This window comes from Alexandromys fortis, unplaced genomic scaffold, assembly GCF_014885135.2.
Source record: "Alexandromys fortis isolate MF-2015 unplaced genomic scaffold, M_Fortis_MF-2015_v1.1 scaffold_177, whole genome shotgun sequence".
Lineage (NCBI taxonomy): Eukaryota > Metazoa > Chordata > Mammalia > Rodentia > Cricetidae > Alexandromys > Alexandromys fortis.
The window spans coordinates 2,764,287-2,788,868 of NW_026068056.1; the positions used below are offsets into that span (position 1 = coordinate 2,764,287).

General features: G+C 47.3%; 1 protein-coding gene and 1 pseudogene across 7 annotated transcripts; both read right to left on the reverse strand.

The window, feature by feature from the left end:
• Nucleotides 1-8,014: 8,014 nt before the first annotated feature.
• Nucleotides 8,015-16,273, reverse strand: LOC126487247 (GTPase IMAP family member 4-like). 7 transcript variants are annotated; one of them, XM_050119963.1, is made up of 4 exons: nt 16,054-16,273; nt 14,293-14,492; nt 13,066-13,135; nt 8,015-9,317 (listed from the first exon to the last, which is right to left on the reverse strand). In XM_050119963.1, the coding sequence occupies exons 3-4, from the start codon at nt 13,121-13,123 to the stop codon at nt 8,386-8,388; spliced, it is 990 nt and encodes a 329-aa protein (XP_049975920.1). In that variant the 5' UTR covers nt 13,124-13,135; nt 14,293-14,492; nt 16,054-16,273; the 3' UTR covers nt 8,015-8,385. The 7 variants fall into 7 exon arrangements, with proteins under 7 accessions (XP_049975920.1, XP_049975919.1, XP_049975917.1 ...); XM_050119962.1 differs by lacking the exon at nt 16,054-16,273 and adding an exon at nt 15,017-15,734; XM_050119960.1 differs by lacking the exon at nt 14,293-14,492.
• A 2,171-nt stretch (nt 16,274-18,444) lies between these two features.
• Nucleotides 18,445-23,086, reverse strand: LOC126487234 (GTPase IMAP family member 9-like; annotated as a pseudogene).
• Nucleotides 23,087-24,582: the final 1,496 nt, after the last annotated feature.

Below are 24,582 nucleotides of genomic sequence, written 5' to 3' on the forward strand. Positions count from 1 at the left end.
AGATCTGATGTAAAGACAGAGTCTTCCTAATTACAAGTTCAAATCCGGGTCTCTCATCCATCGGGTACAGTGGTGGGAGAAGAACAAGTGTGGGCTGGGGGTCTGCACGTCGCATAGTCACAGTCTCAGGATCGGCACCTCCGAACTGGGTACCTGTCCGGCTTGATTGGTTATTACAGCAGCGGAGAAATGGCTGCATCTGTTGCTGTGGTCCCTGCATTACAACCTTCTCAGTAAAGCGCGTCCAGAGCCCACTAGCCTGAGCCTCTGTTTGCTTCTTTTCCATATGTGGACATCTGGTGGTTTCTTGTGTTTTTTTTTTTGTTTGTTTGTTTATTTATTTTTTAAGTAACTTAGTGCACGGTCGGGGACACAGCACATCCTGCTGGGTCAGGGGCCTACATCCTGGAGTATCTTTTCTGCAGCCTGTCATGGCTACCATATTGTCAAAGCAGGGGTCTGGATAAGGGCTTGGGCCCTCACTGTTTTATATTATAAAGATGTAAGTATTTAGGAGTCAGGTGTGGTGGTGACATCTTTAATCCCAGCACTTTGGAGGCAGGGACAGGAGGATCTCTGAGTTTCTCTGAGTTCAAGGCCAGCTGGTCTACAGAGTGAGTTCCAGGACAGCTAGGGCTACACAGAGAAAACCTGTCTCAAAAAAAACAAACAAAAATTTTAAAAATTATATTTAGTATTTCCTCAAACTCCCCATAACTGAAGCACTGCTGTGTGACATTTCCTCAGTGAGCATTTGACTGCGTAGACTTCTGGGGTCGTACACCACATGGATTTTACTCTGTGCTGTCAAGAGTTGGGGTAACAGAGGATCTGAGGTACCCTCACAGTCAGTGTACGGAAACCTGCAAGGTCCAAATTTCAATGAAAGACTCAGTCTCAACAAACAAAACAAAGCAGAGAGGGTCTGTGAGAAGACTCTGGGGGTAAAGGAGTCTCTACCAAGCCTAAGGACTTAGGTTGGCCCCTGGGGCTCACAGGGTGGAAGGAGAGAACCAACTCCCACAAGCTGTCCCCTGCCCTCCACATACGCATGCACTGTGTGCATGCACACACGTAGATAAATGTAATAAAAACATTAAAAAGGTAGAGATTGACTGAAGGAGACTTCGCTGGCTTCCACATGCATGCTTACACACATGCACATGTACTAACTCACACACATACAAAATACTTGTGGGGAACAAACATCTTTTTTTTTTTTTTTTTTAGTTTTTTGAGACAGGGTTTCTCTGTGGTTTTGGAGCCTGTCCTGGAACTAGCTCTTGTAGACCAGGCTCACAGAGATCCGCCTGCCTCTGCCTCCCTAGTGCTGGGATTAAAGGTGTGCGCCACCACCGCCCGGCTGGGAACAAACATCTTAAAATCCGGGGATGTGCCCAAAGGATCAAAGCAAGCATAAAGTACAGATGACTATGGTTATTATTACACTGCTCGGTCTAGGAGCCCGTGAAAGAATGAATGGATAAGGGAAATATGAGATATGCACATGTGTCTGTTGAGGAAAGAATGCGACTTTATTTGCAATAGAATGGATGGAATTAACAATTATTATGTTAAGTAAAATAAGCCAGACGTAGAAACACAAATATCACCCTTCTTCTCTTATAGGTAGAATCTGGTTATTTTTTTAAAGACATGAAAGGAAAGAGAAATGGTTTGGGAGAAGGAAGCAGACTAGCAGGAGGGGAGAGGAAGTAACTGAGGAACACGGGGAGCTGACTGGGGCTAGAGAGATGCCTCAGTGGTGAGGAGTGCTCGCTGCCATTCCAGAGACCCAAGTTCAGTTCCCAGCATCTATGTCAGGTGCATTACAACTGCCTGTCATTCCAGCTCCAAGGGATTCAATGCTTTCTGTCTTCTTCAGGCAGACACACACACACACACACACACACACACACATACACACACACACACACACACAAACAAATAACCTTTCTTTGGTTTTTCAAATCAGGGTTTCTTTGTGTAATAGCCCTAGCTATCCTGGAACTCACTCTGTAGACTAGGCTGGCCTCAAACTCACAGAAACCCATCTGCCTCTGCCCCCTGTGTGCTGGGATTAAAGGCATGTGCCACCATAGCTCAGGATAAATAATTTTTTAAGGAGGAAGTGTGTTGTCAAATCATAAAACATATTATAAGTATATGAAAATGTCCACAATGAACTCATCTTTAATAATTAACATACAGTAATAAAATGAATAATTTTTAATTTTCTTTTTATTTATTCAATGCATCTTTTACATCATGCGCCTTGATCTCATTCAGTTTCCCGTCCCTTCACATCTGCCTTCTACCACTGCAGCCCCCCCCCCAAAAAAAAAGACAACATTTAAGAGAAAAGAAGAAATAAAGAAAAAGTTAAAAATCTCGTCATGGAAGCTGCCGTGTGACACAGTAAGTCACGCTGCAAACCCCTTTGGTCATATGTTTTTACTTGCAAGTGTTGGTCTGGTTTGAGGCCTCTGGTTTCTGCTACACTATCGATCGATGCTGGGCCCTCGCTGAGACTCTTCTTGGATATTCTGTTGTTGCCCTATGTTGTGGAGATCCGCAGCTTTGGGTCTGAGGGTCTGGTCCTTTCTCAAGCTCCAGCATCATAGATGGGGTGGATGGTGGGGCAGGCCAAGTCATAACCCTGGTTCTGGGCCTGGACTGCTGCAGGGTTGGTCCACTGACTGTTTCTCCCTGACCTCACCACCAGGGTGAGCTCTCCAGCACTGCCCCAGCTAGCTCCCCGCTGCATCACTGTACAAGGGCTGGGGCCAGTTCTGCTTTCACGCCCTCTGCCCTCTGAGTTGGCTCTCCCCACCTACACCACCTGGGTCAGCTCTACTGTGTTACCCAGGAGAAGTGCAGGGCTACTCTCACCAACTTGTGAGGGGTACGGACAGCCCTCTGGTTCTTAGGACCCGGGGCCAGCTCCTCCACCTTCCTCAAGGGTTGATGGACGGAATGGGGAGGCCATCTTTCCCTTGTCTATGCTACCACAAAACGGATGAGAAATGGGGACAGAGCTCCCACGCTCACTACTTTGGGGCTGGCTTACTCACGCCTCAGCCAACAGGGTTGGCTCTGTTGTGTTGCTCCAGCGAGGTGCAGGGCCTGCCCTCCCAACCATTGCAGCTGATGGAGCTTAGAGACAGCTCTCCCCTCTTCTTACCTCTGGGACAGCTCCCCCATTTGCCTTAGGTGTTAGTGGGTGGAGGGAAAAGGGCGTCTCTCCCCGGCCCATGTTGCTCTATGGCAGATGAGAAGTGGGCCTGGGTCTCTCATGCCCACGTTCTCAGGGTTGGCTCACTTGTAACAAGGTCAGCTCTGCCGTGCTGTCCAGATGAGTCGCAGGGCTCCCTCTCCCGGGTGTTGTGGCTGGTGAAGGGATCAGCTCTCTTGTAAGGGGTGGGGGAGGCATCTTTCCCTTGAGTTCACCACCTCACCACAGACGAGGGAGGCTGTACCAGCTATGTCCCTCTCACATGCTCAGGGCGCTTGTCCTGTGCTGTCTACAGGGTCAACTCTACAGTGTTGAATTAGGAGCAGCAGAGCTGCGTCTGTATTTTTTAAACACTGCCTGGCCCGTTATCTGTAGCCTCTTATTGGCTAGCTCTTACATATTGTTCTAACCCATTTCTAATATTCTCTGTAGCCCACGAGGTGGCTTACCAGGGAGGATCTTAACCTGCGTCTGTCTGGAGTGGGAGAACCATGGCGACTCGACTCAGCTTCTTTCTCCCAGCATTCTCTTCTGTTTACTCCACCCACCTAAGGGTTGGCCTATCAAGGGGCCTACGCAGTTTCTTTATTATTATCTGATTCTAGCTGGAATGTCCAGAATGGTGAGGGGAGAATGGTCTCAGCCAGCCAGAGCAGGAAGCTAAGAGGCCACTCCAGCCCTAAGCATGAAGCCCAGAGTGCATGGTGGGTAAGGCTAGAAACTCTTAAATGGAGTCAGATTTTTCTTTGGGCCGCCAGCTCACAAAAAGTGGCGCAGAGACTTATGATTAATTATGAAAGTTTAGCCTATACCTTGGGCTTGTCCCACTAACTCTTATAACTTAAATTAACCCTTTTTATATTTTTTAAAAATATTTATTTATTTATTTATTTATTATGTATACAATATTCTGTCTGTATGCCTGCAGGCCAGAAGAGGGCGCCAGACCTCTTTACAGATGGTTGTGAGCCACCATGTGGTTGCTGGGAATTGAACTCAGGACCTTTGGAAGAGAAGGCAATGCTCTTAACCACTGAGCCATCTCTCCAGCCCCCCCTTTTTATATTTATATTTGTTTTGCCTTGTGGTTTTTTACCTCTCTTCCATCTTGCACCTCCTGTTTCCTCTCTGTGTTCTCCAGCATTTCTCCTGCACTTTTCCTTTTCTCTCCCCTGGAAGTCCCACCTAACCTCTTCCTGCCTAGTTATTGACCATTCAGCTCTTTATTAAACCAATCAGAAGACATCGTGGCAAAGACACATCTTCACAGTATGCAAAAAAGATTATTCCACAACACTCAAATCTGTCCCCGGTGATGTCATTCCTCCAGTAAGGATGTACCTCCCATAATCTCTTCAAACAGCACTACCAACTAGGAACCAAGTGTTCAAATACCTGAACCTATGAGGGACATTTCTCATTCAAACTACACGATATGTAACAAAATAGAGTTGACTGAATTATATAAAAGAAGAAGGAAATTGTGTCACTTGCATAAATGTGGATGGAATCGTAGGGAAAGAAAGCAGATTCAGAAAAGCAAATATTGCAAATTTTTCCCCAAATATTGAAGCTAAAATGTTTTAAGAAAAATGAGGCAGAAACAGGTATGTTTGGGAAAGGGAAGGGGAGCAGAGGGTGGGCAAAGAGAAGAGAAGGCAGCGTGCAAGTGTGAATGTGATCAAGGCATGTGTAGAAAATGTCAGGAAAACATTGCTTTACATAACCGATATATGGAAAAAGAAATGCAGAGAGACAAACTCTGTCACCTTATACTCTTTAGGTTAAAAGAAAGTGAGCATTCTAAAATGCAGATCAGCCCTGTTCTAACAGGGTAAATACCAGAGGAGTTGGTATTGCTACAGTCCAGACTCCTGCTTAGCTGGGAGCTCTGGAGGCATCCCCCAAAGGAGAGAGACAAGCCTTACACCACCACTAACATCACCGCTCATGGTGATGGTGGTATTAACTACCACCACTCGGCATGATGGGTAAATTAAGGAGTGCATGCTTCATTTCTTTGTCAGTTTACACACGCTGGAGTCATCTAGAAGACTCTGGAAAAAATTCTCCACCAGACTGGCCTGTAGCTCAGTCTATGGGGTATTTTCTTGATTACTAGACAGGCGCTTTAACCAGCTAAGCCACAGAGCCCTTTTTCTTGATTAATGACTGATATAGGAGGGTTCAGCCCACTGTGGGAGTTGCTGTCTGTTGTGGAATATTACTTTAACTATGTAAAAGTATTTTACATTTGTTTCTGATGTGTTACATTTATTTATGCTACTTTTTTAAATATGTAAAGATATGTGGCATTTGTTTTACCTTGCCTGCCTACAGCACCTGATTGGTCTAATAAAAAGATGAAGGGCCAATAGCTAGGCAATAGAGGGATACATCGGCGTTACAGGCAGAGAGAACAAATAGGAGGAAGAATCTAGGCTTGAGAGAGAAGAGAACAAGGAAGAAAGAGAGTGACACACTCAGGACCAGCCAGACATGGAGTAGGACATACAGAATGAAAGAAGGGAAAAATCCCAGAGGCAAAACATAGATGAAGAGAAGCAGGTTAAATTAAGTTACAAGAGCTGGTGGGACAAGCGTAAGATAAGGCTGAGCACGCTTAACAAATAGTAAGTTTTCGTGCCATGATTTAGGAGCGGCTTGGTGGCCCAAAAGATAGCCTGCTACAACCATTCTTGGACAAGTGGTCCCAGGTTATATTTAAAAAGTTAAGCTAAGCAAGCCATGGACAGCAAGAAAGTAAGCAGCAATCCTCCATGGCCTCTGCATCAGGTCCTGTCTCCAGTGTTCAGTCCAAGTCCCTGTTCTGGCTCCCTTCATGATGGATTATACACTTTAAGATGAAATGAATCCTTTCCTCCCTGAGTTGCTTGTGGCTGTGTTGTTTATCACAGCAAACTGTGGTCCTCTGCACCCTTTCCACCCCTCTTACATGATGCTCCCTGAACCCTGGACACAGGAGCTGTGGGTGGGTGTATCAGTTAGCGCTGGGCACACCACGGTGAGTTGTTCTCTGCATTTTGACTACTGACCTTCTGAAATGGTCACCTGCTGCTGGAAGCAGCTGAGAGAAGCCAATTTTGAGATATGAGAGTGTTTGGGTTAAGGCTTCACCCCAGCCCCTGCATCCATTTATCCAAAGAGTCTGGAATGTGGGGTGGAAGTTCCATCCCAAGCCCCCTCCCCTGGGAGTTGCCTCAGTCCAGACTCAACCCTCAAGAATGCTGGCCAAACGATGACCCCCCCCCCCTCCTCAGAGATGCTCAAGACTACTCCCACAAGGTATTTACACAGCAACCCAAAGAACAAACACATGGTTTTCCAGTCCTCCTTCCCCATATCATTTCTGGGGGGCTGGAAGACCACCCTGGAGCATTGGTATCCATTAAAGTTGGGCTTTTTCTAATTCGGTTTGATTTGGTCTGATGTGGATTACTGCGTTGGCAGAGAGGTTTATTGGGGCACAAAAACTTTTCAGGAAGAACAAAGTGAGCTGTGAGCTGTCATGGGTGAGCACTGGGAAATGTTGGGACGAACACTGAGGAGTCCTAGAAACTAATAAGTGAGGATAACTCGACTGGCTTTGAACTCACAGAGCTCTACCTGCCTCTGCCTTCCGAGTATTGGGATTAAAGGTGTGCGCCACCACTGCCTGGCTAAGGAAATAATTCTTGCTACCTCTATATGAGAGGGACACTTATGTATTAGGAAAAGCTCACAGGCTTCAGAAACCTAAGACACATAACATAATAAAGGTCCAAAAGGGTCGTGGTGTTTGACCAATGAGGAATTGAGAACGTGGCTCAAAGATTTCAGAGCCAAAAAGAGGACGGGACTAGGAGAGTGACTCAGCCAGGACAGCACTTGTCTCACAAGCTTGGGAGCCTGAGTTTGACTCCCAGAACTTGTGTGAAAAGTTGCATGTGGTGGCCTGCTCTTGCTAGGGAGGTGGCAGTGACAGCATCCTCAGGGGGCATAGGACAGCCAGGACAGCCTAGCCAGTGAGCTCCAGGCCAGTGAGAAGCACTGTCTCAAGGGAGGTGGATGGTATGGCTGAGGGTGAGGCCTGAGATCACCCTCTACCCTCCACATATGCACATGTACCTGCACATGCACAAACATGCACGCACACATACACACTCACACATATATGCACATGCACAAACGTGCATGCACACATACACACTCACACACATATATGCACATGCACCCACATGCATAAGAAAACAAAACAGGAAACAAGGAGGTGCCATAGGGATAGAGTAAGTCTGGTTTAAAAAGTACCTAAAACTTTTACTAATAAAACAAAATTCACCACTGCTATTACAGCAGCACTGTTCTCCAGGACAAAACAGACTCCAATTCTGAACAAAGATGAGGCAATAGAAAAGTTTATTATAAAAACAATTAGAAAATTAGCTGGGCTGGGCAGAAGCAATACAAGCTGGATGTATTGGGGTACAGGGTGGGGTTGGAGCAATCAGATCAATTCTCAAGGAGAGAACTGACTTCACCAAACTGGTTAGAAGGTTGACAGAGAGCTTCTAGAGGCTCACCTGACATACGGAACACTGCAGTGTTGTCTATTAAATTGCTAATTTGTGCTCATCCTGAATTAGTTGACTTATGAGATCTGCTTTGCCATCAAAGGGTAGATAGGGAACAACTTGAGTTTGTAACGAAACAAACTGACACTGAGAACTGTACGGTCATCTATTTCCGCCTAAAGATTATCTCATGCAAAGAATTGAACTTCTAGTAGAACATAGAAGACTCTTGTCGAAAAACCTGAGCAGCAGTGTATAGAAGCTGCAGGTGAAGATTATAGTTGAGAATCCAGAGGAGGACGAATGGGAACATCTTACAGTTATCTCCTGGGGGCTCCTGGGTGACTTTCTCTGAGGAAGAACACAGGGTGGCGAGCATTAATACATCTGATTTGAGTTGTACTAGAGAATTGGTCGGTTTCTTTGCTAAGTCAATTGAACATCTGCCAACTGCCAAAGGTGCCTTTTACTCCTTAGTTCTGGAGGACGGAAAGCAGAGCATTTGGACAGTGAGGGGTGGGCAGGGTTATCAGGAACAAACGCAGAAAGCAGATGAGTTCTAGTCTTACAGACCAGGTCTTAGTCATCTTGCATAAACTGACTAATAATAAAGCGAGCAACCCTCCATATTTCTAAGATCATTTCAAATAGCCCACGTTGGTTCTCCACTTCCCTCCTAGCATTTTGCTGCCTCTCTGTGTAGTAAGCCTCTGTTCTGGTGAACTCCCTCTCCATCTGAGCCTTTCTCCTCTCCCTCTCCAGCTGATCTTTCAGGTCTCTAATCTGCTCCTCATACTCATCTCTTATCCGCGCTAGCTCTCTCTCCAGCTCCTGTCTGTATTGCTCTTGCTTCTCCCAGGTTTGTTTCTGAATCTCTTTCTCGGCACTTCCATACATCTTGTTGGTAAAGCATCTTCCTCCATTTTCCATCACCATGCGCTGGACCAAGGTCAACAGCTGTGCCCTCTGATCCTCCTGTTCAGCTCCTGACGCTCTGTTGTTGAACAAACAGTAGCGATCCTCGAACATACGGATCAGCTCTTGAATGACTTCAGGAGCTGAATTTAAGTACTCACTGATATCGGTGTCTTCCAAGTCATCCTTCCTGGTGAGCAAGAGAATCATGAATCTTCTAGCCTTCTTTCCAAACATGCTTAGAATCTTCTGTGTAGCCTTATGTTCTTCCACGGTGTAACGTCCCAATGGGACCACCAGGAGTAGAACATGAGGCCCTGGGGAGGTCAGGGCAACACAGCGAGCAATCTCTTTTTGCGTGTCAACATTTGGTACCTCAGTGTCAAAAACACCAGGCGTATCCACGACAACAAGCTCTCTCCCACCCCAGGTGCTCACCCCTTTCTCACAGACCTTGGTAATGGATTTTGCACAAATGCCAGAAGGAAACACCTTTTCCCTGAGGATGCTGTTCCCTGTTGCACTCTTTCCTGCTCCCGTTTTCCCCAGTAAGACAATTCTCAGTTGGGAATTTTCCTGGACTTGGTCTCCAAGTTCTAGAACATCAAAGAAATAAAACCAAGTGTTAGACGCAGTCCCCAACAGTTAAACGCGCAGTCCCACCATCCAGTGCCTGCTCTCTTGCTTCTCTGCTTGCGGGCTTTCCCCCTGGCTGCCATCTCTGCCCTCCCAGGGTCTACAAACAACCCCTGGGTCTAAAAGGCCATCTTGAAGGACTTGACTGTTGAAATAAGAGCGGCGGGGCTGCGTCCCCAGCACCCCGGCCGCCTGCTAGCTCATGTCCAAAATAACAACACACAAATTGTATTATTTTAAAGACTGCTTGGCCCATTTCTATTAGCCTCTTCTAGGCTAATTCTCACATATTAATTTAGCCCATTTCTAATAATGTGTGTAAGCACCCCAAGGTGCGCTTACCAGGAAGATTCTAGCCTACGTCTACCCTGGGTCGGAGTTGCCTGGCGTCTCTGCTCCAGAGAGCAGAGCTGTTAGGTCTCTCCGGGAGCAGAGTAGAGTCTGACCTCACTTCCTCTTCCTCCCAGCATCCTCTTCTGTTTACTCCACCCACCTATGTTCTAACCAATTAAATGGGCCAAGCCAGTTTCTTTATTAGCCAATGACCTTCCTCCAGCACTTGACAAAGAGGTTCGGGTACCTCCCTTGATCTCTTTTCTTCACTGCTTCTTTTCAGTATTCTTTTGAGCTCTTCCTTCTGACCTTTGTGGTGTCTAAGCCCCCAGAGGAGGAAATAAAAGTTTCAGAAGAGAACTTTGAGCTGCTTCCAACAATGACCTCCACTAATGGAATCCAGCACAGAACACAAAGGATGAGTTTGGGGCATCTGCCGGGAAAAATGTCTTTTTTCTGATTTATATTTAAAAATGACTTGTTCTCCTTACAGCTGAGAGCCAAGTAGGGGTGATGTACAAGTTTTAAGATAGCTCCCCATACTGACCCAGGCCCTCNACTGTGTAACTTGGTTCTCTTGTGGGACTCCTCTAACAGTGGGAACAGGGGCTGTCTCTGACTCTTTTACAGGCTTTTGGGACCCTACTCCTCACACTGGGTCACCTTGCCCAGACTTAATACATGGGGAGTTGCTTAGTCTTACTGCAAATTGATATGCCATGTTTTGTTGATGCTCATGGGAGACCCCCCCTTTCCTGGATGGAGATGGAAGAAGAGAAGATTGGGGGTGGGCAGTGGGGAAGGACAGGAAGGGGGTGAGGACCTGGAAGATGAGGATGGGGAAGGTTGCAACTGGGATGTAAAATAAATACATGAATACAAATAAAAATAAAATAAAGACTCAGGGGAATAAAGATAATTCCCCATGTTTGGAAACCAGAATCCCATGATGAAGAAATAATACGGCTAAGAATACTGCCTGAGGCGACCTAGGAGAAGACGTGAGGGCAGCTCCCGCTAATATTCATTTAGCTGCACAGCGAGACCCCCATTGAAAAGTTCTTGTAGGCTTTGGTTCCTTGGCCATAGGAAGGAAGAATGGGAAAAGGTCCCAGTCGTGGCTCCTGTGCCCTGATTGGCCACTGTTGGTCCTGTGGAGATGAGCCATGGTTGGACTGCAATGCGTGCCCCAGTCCTTCCCATCCCTGAATCCCTCCTTTCTGGGGTGTAGATGTTCAACTCTTCCCAGTAAAATGTAGCCAGTGGGAGGACACGATGACATGCTCTGACTCTGGAGGACCGGCATCAAAAGTTCCAAGAGCCTTTAAGCACCATGGGCTGCCTGCTCCTTTGACTCCTCTGCAGCCGCCATGTGAAGACACCTGGACTAGCTTGCTGGACAGCAGCAGCCGAATGAGACCCCACCATCCTGGCCTGCCCAAGAGCTAGTTCACCACCCAAAGCTTTTGAACTACAGGTCGTGACTCCCATGTGAGGCCACAAAACTGAACATGAGAAGCAGGAGGAAAAGCTAACAACAGTAAAGGATTCTGAATACACAGCAACTAAAACTCATTTCAAGATCAAAGGTTTAGTGAACCTGTAATGTCTCTCACCGCCTTTGGTTCTGACCAAACACCACCAATACTTGGCCTCGCTCATACCATGCAGCACCAATAAACACTGCCCAGAGCATTTGGGCTCAGATTTGAGACTATTGCCACTTTGTGCTGTGTTTTAGTGAGTGGCATTCTTACAGCTGATTATTGTAAAACTAAAATACCAGCGACCCTGGAAAATGTCCGAGATGCTCTATCCTGCAGCAGCAAATATTCAGTCACACTCGCATAAGCAAAACACGCAAACCTCCTCACTAGTGTGCAACTATGCTTTTTTTGAAGTTGAAGAAAAACAACAATACATTAATTAACTTTAGATTTCTTACTTCCTTTGAACATGCCTTACACTTCTTCAGTGTTGCCAAGGACTCATTGTTAAACCCAACTTGTACATAGTCATAGTGTACAATGAATGCTTTAAAGGGTACAATACTGACCATCTCCATTGCTCACAGAACTATGTTTTGTGGTGAGAACACTTAAAATCTCTTGTCCTATCAACTATAAAATTCAGTATTAAGTATGTTCACTATGCTATGTAACATGTTTCCAGAATGTATTCATCCTCTCTAACTGAAACTCCTTACTATATGGACAGGGGAAAAAAAATAAGTTTTAATCTTTAAGAAGTGGAAAATTATACATATGTATGTATGTAATTTATTTCAAATTTTTTTATCTTTGATTTGTAACCTATTTTATGTACTCATGTACCTGAAGTCAAATAAATGTTTCTTGAAAAGCAGCAGCAGTGTGTGTGGGGGGGGAGGGGAGTTTCAGCCCTGAAGTACACACACCTGTGAGTCTGCCAACACCCTAACAGAAACCAGTAGCTTGCCAAGGTGCATCTGTGAGCTTATCGGGACTCTGATGGGACCCACTGTGTGTCATAAGTACATGAGTGACACATCTGTGAGCCTATCGGGACTCTGATGGGGAACCACTGGCTTGTCACAGGTACATGAGTGAGTACCCAACTTTAACAGGTGTGATTCAGACCCCAGGAATGCCTGACTGACTCCCAGCATCTGGAGTCAAAGAAATGAGTGATATTTGAAGGTACTACCCTGTGAGGTAGTCCGATAAAACAACAGAATCTCAACTGACATAATGAATATGGTGGGCGAGGAGCTGGGCGTGCCCAGTGACACACTGATTTATTTGATAGTTGGAAAATGAGGAACCTGGAGCAGGGACCCAGATGGGGTTCAATTGCCCCCACATTGTTCTCTCCCGATCCTCCTTTAGGAAAGGACAGAGATATCACCGGAGAAGCCACAACCAAAGAGGCCACAGGCAGCCTCTCTGCCATGTTCACATTGCAGGAAGGAGGAAGTAAGAGGCTGTGCTGAAGTCAGGTGAGGTGCTCCACTCACACCTGTCACTGGGCACTAGGGAGACAGGAGCAGGATGGCTGCCACACGCTCCCAGCTGGCCTGGCCCACAGTGTGAGAGTCTGTGTCCCAACAAACAAAAGACGGAAAAAGACAGAAGAAGGGAGGGCTATGCCAGGGTGAGGACCACTGACAGGCCCTGAGGCTTCTCCCGCTTAACAAGATGGACGTCATCCTAGGAACAGAGCAAGAGCGCGAGGAGAGTCCAGAGAAGTGGGAGAGCCGAGAAATATGAGGGCCGCGGCTGACAGGGCTTTATCCTGCTCAAGTGGGGACTGCACACCTCTGTGCCTCCCCCCTTCTTTATGCCCCATCCCCACACCCCCACACTCCCACCCCCGCAGCACTCCAGCTCCTCTCACCATAGCCGGTCCTGGGCTTTCTGGTTGTGGACCCCACACCATCGTACTGGGCTGCCATTGTCTCTTGACTCTGCAGATAAAGAAACAGACATGGCATTTTCTGAAGAACACTCGGAACCTAATCTCCTGTAGCCAGCACTGAACTTTCGGCCATAAACTCCAGACCTTCATTTCTCCTGCTCCATACCCCAGACCTCACCTCAACACTCCATTTTCAGGCTATTCTTTTTCTTACACAAACTTAAATACTTGTAGCACCTCCTTGAGCTTGTCCTGGCCTGGGGGACCTCCTCAATCGGTTGAGTGCTGTAGCGCCTTTTACAGGAGTTCCTTCAGCGTTCCAAACTTCTGCCTCTGCTTCTCATTGTGGCTTTTGCTCTTTCAAGGACATCTTTTATAAAGGCTGGCCAGGATAGAAGCCCTGACTACTCCCCACCTCCGGGATGGCTCCTTGGTGAATGACGTCACCATACAGCCAATGGCTCTTGCTGGACTATGCGCTCCATTACAGCCTCTGCTTCCTGCCATGCATCAGCCCATCCCAAATCCTATTGACGCTCCTTTTATAAATCTCATTTGTCTCTTTGTCTCTACCTTCAGGCGGATCAAATCTACTGCCGCTTGTCTTCAGGGTAACAGGCAGTGGTCAGACGCCCTAGCGAGAAGACGCCTGCTGCACTCCTGAAGCCTGGCAGTCTGTCTTCACGCCACGCATTTCCCACAGCAGAACAGTGGCAACGCGGTGTCAACTGCTTTATTAGGTCCACAGTCACTCAGCATCAAAGAGATACACTGTCTAGACCCCAATCTCCCCTCATAACTATGTTGTCCTGTCTGGATGGAGAATTAACATCTTGTCTTGTGAAAACAGGAAATAAGCAGAAAAGAAGCTCAAACCACTCCAAGTTCTAGTACCCCATAACTAATCACTTCAGCGCTTTGCTGTAACTGGACTTCTTTTTTATGATTGTGTGCAGATAATTTCTTTTTATAAAAAAGAGACAGTATCACTTACTTTATTGTCTATTATTAAGATTCAGTGTTCTGCCAGGCAGTGGTGGTGCACACCTTTAGTCCCAGCACTCAAGAGGCAGAGGCAGGCAGATCTCTGTGGGTTCAAGGCCAGCCTGGTCTATAGAACAAGTTCCAGGACAGACAGGGCTACACAGAGAAACCTTGTCTCAAAAAACAAACAAACAAAAAGACCATTTTAACTTTGCGTTTTACCTTTCACTTTGTCAATGCTTTGAGCACCCTATTCTAGCAGCGCATGGAGCTGAGGAAGAAGGTGGCTGAGGGTCTAAGAGCGCTTGCTGCTTTTACAAAGAGCCAGGGTTCAGTTTCCAGACCCACATGGCACTCAAAACTGTCTTTAAGTCCAGTTTCAGATGATCTGATGCCTCCTTCTGGCTCCTGGAGAACCAGACCTGCACACGGTACACATATGCATACATGTACACATACATATTATACATGAAATCAAAACACTTATACACATAAAGTAAAAATATTTTAAGGGAAAAATAGATTTGAATTTTACTTTTCTTGCTTGAATTCCCTAGTGACTTTTGTTCATCTTTAGAAGGTGGTTTGGGCTATCAAAATGACCCAGAGGTCCCGGCGTGATCATCCCTCTCTGAAGACACTGACCTCCCTGTGCGCCAGGGTCCTCTCATCTCCTAGGCTTTGTGGGAACCCCCCTTCCTGGGGCACTGCTCCAGCCCACTGCTTCCTGAGGGGCCCTGTCTAACCCCTCTCCTGCAGCAGCACCAGCCCGAGCTGCCAGCTCCCGAAGTCGCCTGTGCTCACTGCTCAGCAGTGTTTCTCCGTCAGGTCATGGTGGGAGCATGAGATGGTTCTCTGACATCTGCTGTCTCCTCTCGGGCTATGTGACTGGAAACTTCCTGGGTACAGGCACAACACTGGACAAAGGACGGTCTTGGTTCTTTACCTTCCTCTGTCGGGTGGTGGCCTGTGTGTGCAGCAGTCCCTTCCTCATTAACCAATACACAGACCTGCAGAAACACCCAGCTCGTTTTGCATGCTTCTTCTACCTACTACCATGAACATTGTTGAGAACTCTGGAGCCGACTGTGTCCAGGACAGGCTGGAATGTTTTCTGTTAAGGAGAGAGTCTCCACACAGAGAGCCACAAATTACAGATGTGAAACAAATGCTTTTCTTTTCTTTTCTTTTTTTTTTTTTTTTGAAAGAGGCTCATTTCTTTATGTCTGAAGAGGTGGATAGAAGACAGCCTCTCATAAACTAGAAAGGGAAAACACTCAGCTCTTAATGGAGCTGGTACTGGTGATTAATAAGGGGAGCCAGAGGCAGCGATGGAAAATTTCTCAAGACTTTCTGGTAAGGGGAGGGGGAATATTTAGACCCAGTTCATATGTAAAACCAGGACCTGTGTTTCGGTAGGTACTGATTTCATTGACTAAGTTCCCCTCCCTCGGGCTCTGAGCAAACATCCTCTACTGGCTTCAGAACTGTGGCCCCAATGAGTGTAACTTAGACCTCCCTGGAGGGAGCTCAAGTCTTCCGTGAACCCAGGAAAGAATGGTTCCCCAAGGAAGCAGCTTGAAGGAAAAAGATAACAGCTAGTGAGGACCCTGACCTGTGTGCCAGCTTGAGGGGGACACTCGCCAAGCTGTGCCTGTTAGGGATCCCCCACCCCTACCTTTTCTTCTCCTGCTCCCACCAAGCTGATTCTCTTCCTGGAAGAGCCAAGTTAAGATTGTTTCTGATCAGTGAAGGAACACTTTCTCCATAAAGTACCCTTGCAGCAGTGGACCCTGAAGCATACATGAATTTGTAGGACTTAGCCTTCAGAAGGATTACAGCCTAAAATTAGCAGGCAGGAAACAGGGACCAATAAGCACAATTTCCAAGAGCAGGTCTGCCGGGGGTTTTACTAGACACAGCCAACAGAGCAGCCCCCTCCTCACCAAGTTCAACACTCCCGCACTGCACCCCGATTCTTACCTGGAAAGGTCCTGTGGCCTTCTCTGATTTTACAGCCGTGCTGAACCCAGAAGAGAGAGCCACAGAGGAAGTGTAGGGGAGGAAGTGTGGAGACAGGAGCAAACAGGGACCCACCCATCTACCCAGCGGCACTACAGAGCTCTACAGTCCGGCGTTCCGTGCCATCTAACAAGGCACCCAGGGCCGCTGGTAGCTACTGGACGCTCGCGATAGGAGAAATCAAATGAGAAATAAAGCATTTCAGTGGCTTGGCTGACAGTGACACTGACTCTCCTGTGTGCTTACCTCTTTACAAATTAGCGGGAGGGAGGGGCTCCCTGCCACTAGCAAATAGTAGAATCTACTTTTAATTGGGGTGTTTAGATATTTTATACTTCAGATAATTCACTGTGCGACTGGATTTCAGCGGGACCTCTATACCATACCTCCTCCCCTCCAGGCCCAGGGAGCACTTCAGAAAAGGGGTTGGAAAGACTGGAGGCAGCCGGTGTCTGCAGGAAACAGTACTTGCTCGGTATGACAAGGCCATTTCACTGCGGGGAGAGGGGACATGACGCTGGGAAGGAAAGGAGAAGCCAAGAGAAGGAATTAGAGGGGGGACTGGGGTGGAATTGATCAAAACACATAAAGTAAATTTATAAAGTTCTCTAACGATAAAACTGATCAACCTGCTACCAGCCTCTCTCTGTCTGATCTGCTCTTTCTCTCCCTTTCTCTACTATTCTGCCTACTTCGTGGCTGATTCTAGGGTGACTTCGCTTTTATCCCTTCTTATTCAGGACAGCCCTTGTTGGGCGGGTGCTTCAGGGTCCATGCAAACCCTCTTCGACTTGGACTAGTCTCCTTTCAAATTCTGTGCAGCCCTCCCGCACGTGTAGCAGAAGAGCCTGGCGTCTCCACACTACTGTTATGTACTTGACAGCTGCATGTTTTATAACCCAAGTGACCGCCAGCCCTGGGTAGTTATTCAGACAGAGATCAGCAGGGAGAACTTAGATTCCGGATCCTAACACAAAGAACAGGAGCGCTGGGGAGGGGAGTAGTGGGTAAGATTATCCAAATTTCCCACCTCCAGGAAAACCTATTTATTCCGTGACTCTGATTCCCCAGGTTTACCAGTGAAATCTGGTAACTTGGCACAGAATCACCAAGCAAGCAGGTGGTGCTGAGATAGGACCTGACCAAGTCCCTTCTTCACCGCAGGCCTTCTAAACCTACCTCTCACTTTTCCACGTCCTGCACTGTGCACTAAAGGGCCCGTGAATGTGTAGCCTTCAGTAACCAGGATGCTGGGAGCCAAAAAGTCCCCATACGAAACTGACTCTTTCTCCAATCTGTGGACTCCCTTCTCCTACTTATACAAATCTCCAGTCCACCTCATTAGTTTTGTGGCAAAGAGCCCAGAGGGTGGTTTTTCATTGCAATTCTCCAGAATCTGTGAACTCTGAACTCTACAGCTGATGCCAACCCATTTCTCAGAACCCTCTGAGAGTAAGACAGTTGGTGTTAAATGTATCTGTGCCCTTGCAACGCTTCCTGCCTGCATCAGCTGCAGACATTTCCTGTCCCATCGCCTTCACCTGTCATCTTACTCATCACTTGAGTTGTGGCCATTTCACGGGGGAGAAAGATGAGGATGGAGAGACCATGCATCCTGCCAGTAACATGAGGTGGTACCCCAAACAGGCTGTGCGGAGAGGTTGAGAGAGGGAGAAACATCGTGGGGAGACCTCAGCACACTAAACTGTGCTCAGTGATCTCCCTGAGTGTCACTTTTGACCAGCATTGGCCCACAACAGTGTAGAAGGAGCAGCGGGCTGCGTTCCTGCCCAGCTCCTGCATGGCTAGCTTTACCCGAAATAATTACATGGAATCTGTATTCTTTTAAACACTGCTTGGCCCATTAGTTTCAGCCTCTTATTGGCTAATTCTCACATCTTGATTAACCCATTTCTAATAATCTGTGTAGCACCATGAGGTGGTGGTTTACCAGGAAAGATCTTAACCTGCATCCATCTCGGAGAGGGGAGCTATGGCATCTGCCTAACTTCCCTTCTTCCCAGCATTCTGTTCTGTTTACTCCGCCTACCTAATTTTCTGTCCTATCAAAGGGCCAAGGCAGTTTCTTTATTAACCAATGAAAGTAACACATAGACAGATGACCCTCCACCATCACAACAGAGCTTTCCTCTGCCTTCCACCCAAAGAAGGGACCTAGCTATGGCCACTCACAGCTCAGTCTTGAGTGGGTGTATTGTGATAGGAGTTTTAAAAGCCTAAATTACTAATAAAACACTAACAAATTCATTATAAACATTACCAAAATTGCCCCGAAGAGTTGGACCAGTAGTTACAAGCACTTACTGCTTTTCCTGCGGACCAGGGCTGGATTCCCAGCACTCATGTAGTGACTTAGAACCATCTGTAACTCCATTTCCAGGGGATCTGTCCCCTCTTCCAGTCTCTGTGGGTTCCATTTACACACATACATACAGGCAAACACCCATCCATATAAAATTTTTAATGAAGTTCACAGCTGGGAAACTCCATTGATGCCATGACTCCCCTAACAGATTCTGGAACTGGTGAGGGTGAGGAGCATAGTCTCCAGTTTTGTACCCACTGCTGAATGTTCCAGCCTCTAATGTATTGTCTCAACTTCATGGTCACATGAACAGTCTGAGTTCAATTCTGTGAGACATAAAGCAAAACAAAGTGTTGTAAATTTGAGGGGGAAAATTTGTAGGGAACAAGAGGGAATGGGAAGAAGTTGGAGGGAAACCAGAGGAGCAGAATTCATTAATAAAAACAAAAAAATCAAAATAATTTTTATTATTAGTTATGTTGAACCCACAGCTATTTAAAATACCCTTGAGAATACAGAATGGCCATGAGTGGGTCTGTGTAACCACGTGAAAGTATTTTATGCATTTTGTTCTGCTCTGTTCTATTTACATTTAACAACGGATCAGAGATTTCAAAGTCAAGATAGGTTGGCTTATGGAAAGTCAGTCACACCATAATGCTGTGGTCTAGCACCTAGCCCACGGCAGTGTTGTTATACACCATGGGCAGCCTCACATCTAACACGCTTACTAAAGGGATCACAGGGCTACCAACGGTATACAAGTAAAAGCGCTAGCAGCGATGAGATACTTGACAAATACCTGGAAGAGGGGAAGGTGAGAGCTCACTGGACAGAGCGCGGATAACCCGCACAAGCCCAGAAAGTCTAGAGGTGGCTAGCGACAGACTGAAGCACAAAACGCAGCTCAAGTTCAGAAACAATAGCTATAAAGAACCAGGCTGCTAGAAGATGAAGTTGGGGTTGGCGGAAACAGTGGGACCTATCGTCTCCTCCCTCCCCCTAGTTCAGAGAACTGCACTTCTTCTCCCAGGAAGATGGTGAGAAGGTTTTCAAAAGATGAGAACTTCTCACAGAAGCCTAGGACATCCCAGCACGTAAGGGTTCCTTCCACAGCCATCTGTGCCTGCTCTGCCACCTGTAGCGGGACTCTGAGGCCCACTGCAGAGCTGCCAGACAGCTTTCCTAGTGACTTAATCCTGTGCATGTGTAAGCGTGTGAGCATGTGCACGTGTGTGTGCGTGTGCAAGCTTGTGTGTGTGTGCGAGTGCGTACGTGTTTGTTCAGGAAATAGACGCTGCCATCAGGAGCTCACAGCAGATATGGACCTGGGTAGGGGAGGAGCTCATAAGAACCTGTCCACCCTGCTGATGGATTCTGGAAGAGGAAGAGTCATTGTCTTCCATTGTGTTCCTCCTGATCAGCCCACCAGGCTCTGATAGATTGTTTGAAACCTGTTATCACCCACACGAAACTAGTTAAACTCAGTGGATCACAAAGCAAAAAACATACCAAAACAAAAAGACATGAATTCAATCCGAACACATTATATGCATGTATGTATGAAATTGTCAAAGAACAAATGTCATTAATATAAAAGAATGACATTTACATCACGAACTCAACTTGTCCCAAATAATTGAAAGCAGTCCACATATCTTCTTGAAAATATACCCAAATATATTCTCTTCAGCCTTTTCCTTCAGATTTTCCATTTTCTCATCATAATTTCTCTTTGCAGAACCAATACTGTCTTTTCTTTTTCTGATTTATGAGCACATTCCCTTTCTATTCTTTTGATTTCAGCATTGAGTTCCTGAGCATAAGTTTCCTCCAGTTCCCTTAAACATTGTCTCAGCCTTCTGTCTATGTCCTCGTATATCTTTTCAGAGAAGTAAGAGCCCCCGTTCCTGTCCACCATTTGCTCTATCAGTTCTACCAGCGGCTCTACTTGATCTTCTCGCTTCGCCTCTACTGCTTTGTTATTAAAGGCCAGGTAGCGTTTCCCACACTGCGCATGACATTATTTAGCTTGTCATTTGGCTCACCTAATAAGTCATCCAGGCTCTGGTCCTCAAGGTCATCTTTGTGAGTAAACAAGACAATCATGTGCTTCATGGCTGCCTCCCCAAAAAGACTCCTGATCAGGGAGACAGTTTTCTGCTCTTCCTCCGTGAAGCGGCCCAGCTGCAGAACCAGGATGATGGCATGAGGCCCAGGGCAGGAGTAGAGGACACAGCAGCTGATTTCTGTACATGTGGCTTGCATGGTCTTCTTGGTGTCAAAGAGCCCAGGGGTGTCAACTACAACAAGGTTTTTCCGCTTCCATTCCCTGGATGCCTTCTGGCAGGTCTTGGTAACAGCGTGGGCAGAAATCTTAGACTCGAACATCCCAAGGATGGTGTTTGCTGTGGCACTCTTTCCGTTCCCAGTTTTTCCTACCAGAATGATCCTCACCTCAGTGTTTCTGTGGGCGGCCATGTTGAGGCAAGCAGATTCTGAAGACAGGGAATGCTCAGATCTTAAGGGAAAGAGAGCAAAGTTGCCTATTAGATAAATGGGAACGGCCCCAACCCTTTCTTTTCTTCCCTTCCCTAAACTTTCGCAATGTTCTGTTAGCTTCATGCACCCTACAGAGACAGAAGATGAAACACTGCAGGGAGGAAATGGAGAACTCGAACAGCTCCTCCACAGAAGAATGTCCCTCCATGGGATTCTGCAGGGAAATCCCAGTGTCCTGTAGAGGTCAGGGGATGACTTTGTGGGGTTGGCTCTCTCTTTCCACCTTTCCGTGGGTTCTGGGCACTGAACAGCGGTAGCCAGGCTTGTGCAGGAGGAGCCTTTACGTGCTGAGCCATCTCAGTAGCAACACCCTCCCCAGCACACTTTTAAAACCCTGACAATCTGGATGCCATTTGAACTGTTTGTGATAACACAGAAAGGACATTTCTATTCTGCTACCAGCCGACACGCCATCCCCAGTGCCAGGTCTGAGTGAGTGCACCCAAATCTCTGCTGCGCCCAGCCAGGAGCATGTACTGGGATGACCATATATGTCCAACAACTTACTATATATTTTATGAAGAACTAGGAGAAGCAGTATAAGGTGGCAAACATAAAGAAACAGTAAGAAAGCAGAAGGGCTCACTCCCCCAATGTGACCAGTACACAGCTTAATGTGTGTCTTTAAATATCACATAGACGTCAGAAATATGTTCACTTATCATATGTTAATAAAGAAGAAACACAACACACAAACAACAACAACAAAACAAACAAACAGGACAGTTAAAACAACCTGAGTAATGAGAGAATCACTGGGGCTGTCACCGCCTCAGATTTCAAGGCGGTGACACAGATGCTACAGAAATGAATAAGGAAGGGACACAGCAGACAGGAAGCCCTGGGCCACCCGCAACTGCAGGTTCGTCCTGCGCTGTGCCTTCAGAGCAGCTAACATGGCCTTCATGGCCCCACTCCACCTCACCCCAGGGTCACACAGGCAGAGTTCTCTGTCGTCCAGTGGAAGGAGTCAGCACCCTGGGTTTGTCAGGAGCCATTTTCCCCCAATCATTACAGGAACCATCATCCTGGGGAGTCTGCAGAATGCCCCTCACCCAATTAGCAGCTATCTCTTAGCGGAACCCGCTTCACATTCCAGCTATCCAGGGAACCAGGTGTGGCAACTTGTGACTTCCTAGCCTACTTTCTGGCCTACGTGACCGGAACCACGCAGCGAGATCCAGTTACCCTGCCCCCCATTCCTTACCATATATAAACTGTAACCCGTCCCTAATAAACGGAGGCTTTGACAAATCTGCTTGGCCTCCTTCTTCTGTCTTAGCTCATTCCCTTCCAGGTAGCGCCCCTCCGAGACCCTGGAGTAACTTGATTGCGGGTGGGTTACAACCCCTAGCTCATTCCCTTCCAGGTAGCGCCCCTCCGAGACCCTGGAGTAACTTGATTGCGGGTGGGTTACAACCCCTAGACTGAGTAGCCCACCCAACGCAATCGACAGTGGCGCCTGAACCAGTGACTCGGAGTATGGTTAGCTACCGGACGACATCGCGCAGTCCCAGGACAACAAGAAGAAAAATGAAGGTTCTGCGGCTGTAGTACTCCTCTGCCCAGGATGACGGGGAACTAAGTCATCAGACTTTCTTAGGTAAGAAAAGTGACTTAGACAAATGATCTGAGCTGTCTCCGGGCTCTGAAGAGCCTGCCTTGAGTCAGAACTTTCTGAGAAGAGTGTCGGGCTACCCTCTGTGTCCTGCACCACAGCTACCTACGGGCTGATGAAGGCTGCAGCTTGTTAATTCAGCTCCTTGTACCCCTGAGCCCCCACCACTCCCACCAGCAGCGCCCTCCCTGTGAAGCTGCAGACACAAAACCTGCACCCCAATAGATGCCCCGTTCCCCACTGCCTCTCACACTTCCCTTCCCCTGTCGGACCAGACTCACCTTCTTCAGGAACTGACTCAGGGCTCAAGGCTTCTCTGGGGCCTATTTGAGCTGTGCTTGTGCTTAACTGGGAAGCAAAACTGCTGCATTCCCAGCCTGCCAGGTAGGAAGTTCTATGGGCGGAGTCAATGAAGAGACTGTTGCCTTTAAAGAAACAGAAATATTGTCCTCTAACTTACGGGTGCTTCTGCTTTGTCGAGGTTAAGCCTTCTGTCTACAAGTCTGCTATAATGCCAAGAATTTCAAAATCTGTTTTAAAAAATCTTATGGATTGCTTTCTGTTTTTTGAGACACAGCCTCAGGCTAGTCTTGAGTTCACTGTGTATTGAGGATGACTGGTGTGATTTTTTTAAAAACAGCGAGAAGAGAGTCACACCTTGCAAAAGGGCTCACATAAGAGATTTAGTGGAAGAGGAGAGAGAAGGGACAGAGACAGGTCCTGGGGGACAAGAGTAATGGGAGGAAGGAAGGAAGGGAGGGATGGAAGGAGGGAGGGAGGGAGGGAGGGAAGGAGGGAGGGAGGGAGGGAGGGAGGGAGATAGGAGGTGGATAAGGCTCACCTTTTGAAGGGGAACTTAGTGAATGTGCACAGGAGGTGCTCTTAGTGGCTGCAGCTGAGGACATATCCTGCCAGGACCCCAAGGGCAGGCCAGTCCAGGGGCCTGAATACTAACAACCCTCCTTGTTACTCATCATAAAAAGGAGAGGAGTTAGAAAGGGGTAGCAGGTGAGGTGGGGACGAAGATGCTGTGTTCTTGAGGCTCTGCTTCATGCTGACCTGGGGGCATCGCTAGATTTGGGGGACCTGAGAAAACTGGGGGGTGACCATGTCCTGGAGCAACTGGCTGTTTCACTTCCCTGTCCTGGCTCTGTGGAACCATCAGGTGCTGCTTGGACCTAGCAAAATGCTGTTTGAGCTGGATCCAAGTCAATTCCCTGGGGCTTAAAGCCCAGGAAGAGAGCGGATGTGTTGAGGGTGGAGCAGGTGGGTAGGGTCCCAGCGTGAAGTGATTACCTTTCTAAGAGCTCTGCCACTGAGCAAACACGTCACAGCAGCAGAGTTAGCCTAAGAGGGGAAAGCGGAGGAGTGAAAGAGGAGGGGAAAAGGAGGAAGGTGATTCCTCCTTCCATCTATCAGGATCGCTGGCAGAATGTTGCAAAGATCCCATAAAATATCAGGATATAGAGGGCTGGGAAGCAGATTTTTGCCAGGCTTATTTCCCAGGAGTGAGGCAGAACAAGATCCAATGGCTTTTATCAGGCAAAGGGTGGAGGCTGAGGCCTGGGACCAGGGCTTAATGAGATCCAAAGGCAGAAACCATGTCCAAGAGACAAGTCCTCACTTGTGGGAACTATCCAGAGGTGGGGAGGGGGAAGGGGCTCACCAATCATGCTAGTATTGGATGAAGGGACCCAGTGATCTGGAAAAGCAAGGCTGTGGGCAAGAGGAAGTGCCAACAGAGGCTTTCCTGGTCAGGGAACCAATATTGCAATTTATTTTTTAAAAAACAGCAAGAAGAGAATCACATCATGCAACAGGGCTCACATAGGAGGTTTATTGGAAGAGGAGAGAGAAGGGATAGAGAAGGGGCAGGAACCAGTCCCTGGGGACAAGAGTCATGGAAGAGAGCGAGAGATGGGGGCGGGTAAGGTCGACCTTTTAAAAGGGAAGGTAGCAAATGCACACAGGAGGTGCCCCTAGT